Genomic DNA, 9,836 nt, shown 5'->3' on the forward strand with positions numbered 1-9,836 from the left:
AATGACATGTAGTAGACACAGTACATATTTCTGAATGAAAGATCAACACTTTGAGTTAGGTGCTGTTATTATTTCAGTACTCAGATGAATAAATTGAGACACAGCAAAAGTATGCTACATCTCCAATATCATAGAGCTAGTAAGTGTCTCTGGCAAGTAAGCACGCACACACACACACATACACACACACACACACACTCACACACACCCCTCAAGGAAGTGAGTCCTCCTTGTCTCTAACCTGCCCCTCTGTCGGCTACTTGAGGCTTTGTGAATGGGTGACAGAAAAATAGAGAAACAATCAAAAGGGGGAAAGCTGAAGAAAAGCAAGAAAGAATGGAGAGGGCTTTTTGAAAAAATACCCACACCAGTTCAGATATCCAGAACTACAGAGTACAAGGGACCTTTGAGTTCACCTAACAGAAGAAAAAACGGGGGCTGAGGAAAGGAAAGGCTTCCCCAAATCACAGAGGAGGCTAGGGAGAGAGCCAACTAACGAACTAGCAGAGCTCTTGTCCCGACGGGATGTTGGCCTTGCGCCTTTCAGGCCATGGCATGCCTTTCTGCTTTCTCACACAGGTGACGTCACCCACCCCTGGAGGCCAGGCTGCGCTGCGAAGTCAATGAATAACCCCGGAGACCTGTGACACGGGGCAGCAGGTGGAGCCTGGGCGGCCACCCTGCCCATATAACCCTTCCTGTCCAAGGGTTCTGAAGAGAACTGGTAAGTTCAGTGCGGTTTTCAGCTGAGTTCCGAACACAAAACTTCAGCCATGAAGATAGTGGCGATCTTTCTTCTCAGTGCCTTGGCCCTGTTGAGTTTATCTGGTAGGTACCTTTGTATATTTTTTCTGATTTGAATAAAACCTTTGGATCTGTTGCTTTACTGGGCGCATTATCTTCTAGACTTAGGATCTAGTCTTCAACAAAACTTTTGGTCCCAGTGAGATGAAGTAAGATCAATGGATGAGAATTCTAGAAAGAGGAATTTTAATATAAAAGAAAGAAAACAATTTTTTAACATTGCTTATGAAAGGAGACTAAAAGATAATTGCAAAAGTTAGTTTTACACCAGAAGGCCTGGTTACTGCTGGTTGTGTTTGACAGCCAGCTATATAAACTCCATGGGTAAACTGAGATGAAGATACTTATATTTCCTATATCACTGGTGGTGAGATCGAAGGTCTAAGTAACTGGCTGTGGGGATGTCAGTGAGCATTCAGAAGATATCCGTTCAGTGCCTGATACATTTCAGGCAGTAAACACATCATTTCTATTTTCAAGGCCATGGGTCAACTTTTCGGAAATACCAAATTGAGATGCTTTGGTCACAATCACATTTTTGCTTAATTTTTTGAGGTTTCAACAGGTAGGGAGTGAGTGGACACCAATGAGACGTCCTTCAGAGAAAACAGCAGTAAGAAGGTGTGGGGAATGGAAGAGGCTGGCAGAGAGGTCATGGTCTTAAACGGAAGCAGAGAATTCTGAGCGAAACAGGTCTAGCTTCTCCCATTCAGGACCCAACTTCACATGTCTGATTTATGTTTTCTAGGTAACGCTAAAGCTGATGTTCCAGGAACAAAGGTAAAGACAATTTTGTAATCTCTTATTTCTCAGGACAGAACTGTTGGTTTCAATCACAGTCTAGTGGACACCTTTCAGTTTAGCCTAAAGTCAAGACAAATGAATGCTAGCAAGGCTCAACTTCTTAATGCAGATACTAACAGCAGTTCCCCCACAGGGGCTCATGTTGAAGGACAAATTCAGTGATACAGAGGCAATTTCAATGTAGTCACATAATGCCTGCTGGGAAGAGGTTTTTATATATACCAGGAATATCTAGAAGGACAAGGATTGGGGGTGGGAGCCTTCTTAACTTCACTCCAAATAGTTCTTCCTCCTCATATGCTTCCATGTTGGCTTAAAGTTCTCCAAGTCACCAAGACGGAGCTCTACTTAATAATGATCAGAGGAACATCATAAACTAGGTTCTTCCTCTAGGAAAAAATTATATATCCAAATACCTAAAAATATTCCATGTCTATATCTAAAGGAAGAAATGCCCCCCTTTTATTACATTTATATGTAGATGGGAGGCAGATGACAAACCAAAAGCACATAGTGAATAAATTATTCCATCCGTGATAAGTATTATAAAGAAGTTCTGGTACCTTTGGGAACATAGCTTAGGGTGATCGGGGAAAGTACCCCTAAGGAAGTGAGATTTATTTTGAGCCACGAAAGATAAATGAGTGTCAGCAAAATATAACTGGTGAGAAGCAGTAGAGTGAAGTAGCTAAGAGATAGGGTCAGGACCTACACTGACTGGATTTGAATCCTGGATCCAGGAATTAATAGCTGTGTGGCCACGGGTGATTTAATCTCTTTGTGCCTCGTTTCTTCAGCCAAAGGAGAGTATAATAAAAAGTTCATAGAATAGTTGTGAGTTTTAAATAGAATAATAAATAAAAAGCATTCAGGACAGTCTCTGGCCTATAATAGTCACTTAATAATTACTAGTTCTTATTGACATAGAGGAAATAGGCTGTGCAAAGACTCCAAGGGTGGAAGGCACCCAGTGTCCCCAAGTGACTAAGAGAATGAACTACGTGCAAGGAGGACCATGCTCCAAGGTGTGGCTGGCCTGAGGGGAACTAGCACCTGCAGTGGTCATAAACTTGAACCTTATCTCACTCACCTTATTAAAATTTCATACAACCATTAGGAATAGATGATTTCATTCCCATTTGCAGATAAAGTGACTGAGGTTCTGAGACACCAGAATACTTACCAATGTCAGGCAACTTGTAAACAGCATAGGCATTACCTAAAACCAGGCTTTCTGACTCAAAATCTTTCATTCTTTTTTTTTTAACTTATCTTTATTATTGAAAGTATTATAGGTGTCCCATTTTTCCCCCCCCAGTTGACCCCCTCCACCTTGCTCCCACTCCCTCCCCAGGCCTTAACCCCATCATTGTCTGTGTCCATAGGTTATGCATATATGCATATAGCTTCTTTGGTTAATCTCTTCCCACCCTCTACCCCCCTTCCTTCTTCTCTCTGAAATATGATGGTCTGTTACATGCGTCAATGTCTCTGGATCTATTTAGTCCGTCAGACTCTTTTGTTCATTGGCTTCTTCTTAAAGAAGACCCTTCAACATTTTCTGTAGTGCTGGTCTGGTGGTGATGAACTCCTTTAGCTTTTCTTTGTCTGAGAAGCTTTTTATCTGACCTCCAATTCTAAATGATAGCTTTGCTGGGTAGAGCAATCTTGGTTGTAGTCCTATGTTTTTCATCACTTTGAATATTTCTTGCCACTCCCTTCTGTCCTGCAAAGTTTCTGTTGAGAAATCAGCTGACAGTCATATGGGTGTTCCCTTGTATGTAATTAATTGCTTTTCTCTTGCTGCTTTTAAGATTCTCTCTTTGTCTTTAACCTTTGGCATTTTCATTATGATGTGTCTTGCTGTGAGCCTCTTTGAGTTCCTCTTGTTTGGGACCTTCTGTGCTTCCTGGACTTGAAAGCCGACTTCTTTCCCCAGGTAGGGGAAGTTTTCTGTCATTATTTTTTCAGATAGGTTTTCAATTTCTTGGTCTCTTTCCTCTCCTTCTGGCACCCCAATAATATGAATGTTGGGCCTCTTGAAGTTGTCCCAGAGGCTCCTTACACTATGTTCATATTTCTGGATTCTTTTTTCTTTTTGCTCTTCTGGTTGGGTGTTTTTTGTTTCTTCATATTCCAAATTGCTGATTTGATTCTCAGCGTCCTCTACTGTTGATTCCCTGTAAATTATTCTTCATTTCAGTTCGTGTAGCATCAATTTTCTCAATTATTTTCGTCATACTCTTACTAATATCCTTGAACATCCTTATAACCATTATTCTGAACTGTATCTGTTAGCTTGCTTGGATGTATTTCATTTAGTTCCTCTTCTAGAGATTTCTTCTGTTCTTTCCTTTGTGACATGTTTCTTTGCTTCCGAATTTTGGCTGCTTCCAGGTGTTTGTTTCTATGTATTAGGTAGAGCTGTTATGTCTCCTGGAATTTGTAGAGTGGCTTTGTGTAGTAGGTGTCCTGTAGGGTCCAGTGGTTCAGCCTCCCCAGTCACCTGAGCTGGGCCTTCTAGGTGCTCCCCTGTGTGGGCTGTGTGCACTGTCCTATTGTAGTTGAGCCTTGGTTGCTGTTGGCGTCACTGGGAGGAATTGACCCCCAGGCCAGTCAGCTGTGAGGACCAGCTGCAACTACAGCCAAAGAGCTGCTGTGCTGGAGACACCCCTATGGAGCAGGATTTACTTCAGTGGAGCTTTGGTGTTCACCAAGTGCGCCCCTTGAGTGTCACTCGTGGATGTGGAAGGGTTGTAATCCAGCGTGGTCAAGTCTGACCACCAGGTTCACGGTCTCTGGGGCCTCCCGGGAGGTGCAAAGTCAGCTTGTGTCAGTGCCTTGCCCAGGCCCACCCAGCATGAGCTACTCAGCAAACCGTAGTTGGCTGCTCCTTGTGCTGGGGTTGGCGGTGCCCAGGAGAGGCCAAGCTATGAACCAGTGCAGCTGCTACTAGCGCCAGGCCTGGGGCCACTTATCAAGCCATTTGGGGCCCGCTGCTGCTTGTTTGAGAGATTTTAGGAAAGTCCTAAGCATGAGGCTCGAGAGGCCACTTGCACAGAAAAGCCCCTGGAAATGGCCTGGATGAGCTGCAGGTGGGGGGGCGGGGCCTCCGGGGATCACGGGGCGGGGCCACAGGTGCAGTCAGGTGCTGGCGATTCAAACATGGCGCCTGCCTGCCGGCTGTGCGGGGAGGACTCGCCACAGGAGCCATGGCCTCCGCCAGCCCTTCTGCCCGGGAGGAAGCCGCCCTCCGCCTCTTGCCCGGATCTCAGGCAGGTTTGTTCCTCCCCGAGTGTCCCGGGTCCCTTCAGGCTGCTGCCCGGCGCTGGGCTCAGAGGGAGCGTCCAAGTGAGTCTGTGCCGGGCCCTTTAGAGGAGCTGCTGGGGCTCCCACAGCCTCCGCGACCCTCAGGGACAGTCCCCGCTGGTTTCATAGCCCCAAGGTGTGGAGACGTCTCTTCCCGGCCCTGGAGCCCTGGGCTGGGGGCCTGATATGGGGCTGGGACCCCTCCCTCCTTCGGGAAACCCCCACCGCCGAGATGCCCTCCTGGGTTTACCCCGCGGCACTGGGTGTGGGCCCGCAGCCCCATCTCTGCGATTCTGCCCCAATCCACCTGCATCTCCACCCCTCCTACGGGTCTTGGTGCTTCTTCAGCTCCCTGGTTGTGGGGCTTCTGTGAAGCCAGATCTCAGGAGGCTCTGAGTGATGGTGGTTCTGTATTTTAGTTGTGATTTTTATGTGGTTGCGGGAGGCGGCGGGTGTAGCTGTTACCTACGTCTCCGTCTTGTTCTTCTCTGTCCAAAATCTTTCATTCTTTCTCTCGGAACACTCATATCCCTCTCGTAATCACAATTGTGCTTCCATCTTTATGCCGAGCAACTCCCGGGTGGCAAAAACCATTTGGGAGATTTTGCTGTAAATTCAAAGAATGAACTCTTATTCTGTTTCGTTCCACTTGCAGGCTGTATGTAACAGTAGTGTGAATGGATGTACCAAGATCTATAAACCCGTCTGTGGGACTGATGGACAAACTTATTCTAATGAATGCATTCTATGCATGGAAAATAAGTGAGTAAAAGCTTAAATTTCTTTTAAAATATATTTTAAGCTAGTTGTCTTCAAATTTTCATGTCTCTTATCCCCTGAAGCCCCAATCAATATAGCGATATCATCCATTCTACCACAAGAGAAACAAGACATCTAGTTTTCCAAAAATAATTTTCAACCCTTTTTTCTTATTATTTATCTGGTATGATTATATAGAGGTGCGTGTGTGTTGATAGAAAATAATATTTATTGTGTCGAGCATTGTGCAAGGCACTTAATATTCACAAAGCCTCTATGGGGTAAATAACACTAAGCCCGTTACACACATGAAGAAATTGACTCAGTTACTCTACATAACTTACCCGAGATCACCAGCAGTAAGTAGCAGAGCGGGGACCTAGTCCTTGCTCTTCCAAACATGCTTCAGCGTCAGGTTCCAGACTGAGGATCTGTGAGATACAGAAGAAAATCCAACCTGCTTTGTCTCTCAGTTCGCTTACACTCAACGCTAACAGTGTGGTCAATGGGCGTCTGAGCACAGAGCTCAGAGAGCAGAAAATTAAAAACAATGAATTCTGCCTGCTAGGATTTGGAAAAGTTTGGAGGCTTTTTCTATGCCATAAAGAAGGAGAGAAATAAGAAGGGGAAAAAATGAATAAAATAGACCGGAATTAACATAAAATATGTTAAGGACAATGGAATAGAGGAGGGAAAATGTTTGAATTGTTCTCTCATGAATTAAAAAAATCAATCCTTTCATAGCAAAACTGTAGATAGTCTGGATTTTTAAAAAGCTCATACACCCCAAATGCCCTTAAAGGTAAAATATCATTGTAGGTATAGTAATAATTGTGTTTACTAAAACCTGAAATATGCAAGTATGAATTATATAGATTAGGTGACCAAAACATATCTTTGTAACTTTTTTATTTGTGGCATGAGAGCTGGCCTCAATGAAGCTCATTTTCTGAAGTGATTACAGGTGGGTGATGGGAACCAGACTCAGGTCCTCAGAGAAATAGCTCTGCCTTGGATTTCCTACCTTACTCAGCTACCGAACACAAGCATCGTGCTAGTCTCCTCTGCTTTTCTTGTGCTTATGAATAAGTGGAGATAGGTCCTGAGCACAAGTAAGGGAGCTTCTTACAACTTGTGACAAATGCCGCCAAAGGAGCTACGAGCAAACTGCTACAGGAGTGAAGAAAGGCTAGAGATTTCTTCTTCCTAAAAGGGTCAAGAAAGGATCCATGAAAAGGATGTTCTTTTGGTAGCATCACGAAAGTACTCCAGGTCAAATAAAGGTGTAAAATGATCAGAACAAGAGATTCCACAACTGACCCAGAAAACTCAGTTACCATAGAGTTTATTGGGTATTAAAACTTTGATTTAGGCTCAAATGACTACATTTCCACAATTCCATGGTATAAATTCCCTCTAACGTGATCTCTCTTCTTGGTCTACTTTAAATCATTTCAGAAAAGTCTCGGTGTTTAACAAGGATTGTGGAAATAGGTCATCAGGGAGAAAGGTCTAATATCCTAAAGTTTTAAACCCAAAATATTAGGTGTTGGCTTTTTGGTGCATTTATTTCCACTTTAAAGAGCTGTAAGAGGCCCCTGCTGGTGCGGCTCAGTTGGCTGAGCGTTGTCCCATGCACCAAAAGGTCAGGGCACGTACCCAGGTTGCGGTTCAATCCCTGGTCAGGGTGCATACGGGAGGTAACTGATCGATATTTCTCTCTCCTATACATGTTTCTCTTTCTCCCTCTCTTTCGAAAATCAATACAAATCTATTTTTTTTAAAAAGGCTTGTAAGAGGGACTTGAAACCACTTGTTAATTTTCTCATGACCTATGTTGTTGACATTAAGGTCAAATATCATATTTCCATCCAAGGGAAGGAGACAGCAATAGAACAGCCTTGGACACCTGGGAAATTTCCAAGTGCCAAGACCGAGAGGCTCAATGTTTAGAGTGAAACATATTGGGAAACATGAGCGCAGAGTCGGGACACCCGCCCTGTTCCCTCAGCCTTCACAATGTACCAGTCCTGCTTTCTCTCTGTTCTTAAAAAAAAAAAAAAAAAAAGTAAATATGGGAGGAACATTTGATTGCCAGAAAATGTAACTTCTCCAGTATTTTTCAGATAAGAAAACAGGTCTACAGAGAAAATTACTCAAATGCAACATCTTCTCAAATGCACCACATTGCCTTTCTCTCTATTGCCCATTAAAAGCACCCAGCAAGTGCACTGTCTCCTTAATAACTTAACCCCTAGTTATCGGGTTTTGTGATGGGTAGACAAACGAGGGCTTCTATCTCCTTGATAGTTATGTGCTTGGCAGATATATTCAGTAAGGGCCGTTTCCTATTTCTTCTACATCTTCGGGGCTTTGTACTGGCAAGTTCTTTTCAGCATCTCCAGCAGAGCTTTCTGCAACGACGGACATGCTCTCTGTGCCGTCCAATATGGAAGCCCCGAGCCACGCCTCTGGCACTTAAAATGCAGCTAATGCAACGGAGAAACTGAATTTTACTATCAATTAGCTTTAACTGATTTACATTCAAATAGCTACATGTGGATAGTGTCTACTATACTGGACAGCACAGCTCAAGAAAAGGAGGGACTTGGGTGCTCTGTTTAGATGTTTGTGCTTGTATATGCTACGTCAGAAATAAGCATTATGAGTGATTAAGAATTATGGAGCCCGGCCGGGCGTGGCTCAGCTGTTGAGCGTCAACCTGGGATCGAGGCGATCGGGGTTCAATTCCCTGTCAGGGCACATGCCCGGGTTGTGGGCTCGATCAATGACTCTCATCATTGCTGTTTCTATCTCTCTCTCCCTCTCCTTTCCTTTCTCTGAAATCAATAAAGAAATATTTAAAAAAAAATAATTATGGAACAAGAAAGCATAAAAAAACTCCTAAAATGAAGAATCAGCAAGGTCTAGATAAATGCAGGCATAAAGATATATGAGCCTGGCCAGTGTGGCTCAGAAGTTGAGCATTGACTTGTGATCCAGGAGATTGCAGCTCAATTCCCCATCAGGGCTCATGGCCGGGGCTTCGGGCTCGATCTTCAGTAAGGGTCGTGCAGGAGGCGTCAGATCAATGACTCTCTCTCATCATTGATGCTTCTCTCTCTCTCCCTCTCCCTTCCTCTCTCTGAAATCAGTAAAATGATATTTAAACATATATATATGAGTCAGATGTCCTCAAGCAATAGAGAAGTAAAATAATTTTTATAACCCAGTATATTCAAGGAAAGAATGGATAGAAAAATGAGAGATCTGGAACTAATCTCACAAGGAACAATGAAAGGATTTAGAAATATTTGGCTTAGAGAAGAGGAAACTGGTTTGGGAAAGGAGGACAGAAAATTTTTTATTGGAGGGGAGGGTGCTTCGAGCTGGCAGGCATCAGATGGGAGAGAGATGGCTTCCTTTGTGAGGTCTCAGGAACATGAATCCCAAGAATTCTAAGGGGAAAGCTCAATCAGTTGGAAGGCCTTGCAGTCGCCCAGGCACCAACCTGGAGACTCAGTGGTTGGGACAATAACATCAGGAGCAAAAGAAGCAACAATGGATTTGAGGTTAATTTCAGAGGTTCCACTGTGATTCCCACCTGATCTGTAAGGACACATACTTTTCCTTTCTGTTATATCCCTAGTGTATGTAATAGTTCTCAATCAGTACTTGGTGAATTAATGAATAGGTGGATGAAAGAAAGAGAAATGGGGATAAATCTCAAACCTCAAGTCTTTAAAAAAACCTCTCTATTTTGAATAAAGCTAAACTTTTTTTGTTCGTTTTCTCCCATAGTCATTTTTTATGTCAGCAAAGTTTAAGCTAATTTTTTTTCAATGTCTTCTACAGGAACCGCAAGACTCCTGTCCTCATTAAAAAACAGGGGCCTTGCTGAGAACCCAGGTTCTGAAATCCTGTGAGGTCACCATGATGCCCACTGCCTGATTGTTAAATAAAATGCATCTAAATATTTCCTGTGGCTCCCATATGCTTTATTCTCAGAGACATGTTCAATTATAATGGGGACAAAGAGCCAAGTTTATAAAATCCAGCAATCCTGTAATTTCAGACAGGGTTTCCTTCGCGATACTTTTCCCTTCCCCATCTTCCCCACATTCTGAGGACTCTGTCTCAGGAAATGTGACTGCTGATAT

At 43.5% G+C, this 9,836-nt stretch overlaps 1 protein-coding gene across 1 annotated transcript; it reads left to right on the forward strand.

Annotated features, from left to right (window-relative positions):
• Nucleotides 1–773: 773 nt before the first annotated feature.
• SPINK1 (serine peptidase inhibitor Kazal type 1) lies at nucleotides 774–9,577 on the forward strand. The gene is made up of 4 exons (XM_016219087.2): nucleotides 774–828; nucleotides 1,553–1,584; nucleotides 5,573–5,679; nucleotides 9,532–9,577. Exons 1-4 carry the CDS (start codon nucleotides 774–776, stop codon nucleotides 9,575–9,577), a joined length of 240 nt encoding a protein of 79 aa, XP_016074573.2.
• Nucleotides 9,578–9,836: the final 259 nt, after the last annotated feature.

The sequence above is a fragment of the Miniopterus natalensis genome, chromosome 4, assembly GCF_054644295.1.
Source record: "Miniopterus natalensis isolate mMinNat1 chromosome 4, mMinNat1.hap1, whole genome shotgun sequence".
Taxonomy (NCBI): Eukaryota; Metazoa; Chordata; class Mammalia; order Chiroptera; family Miniopteridae; genus Miniopterus; species Miniopterus natalensis.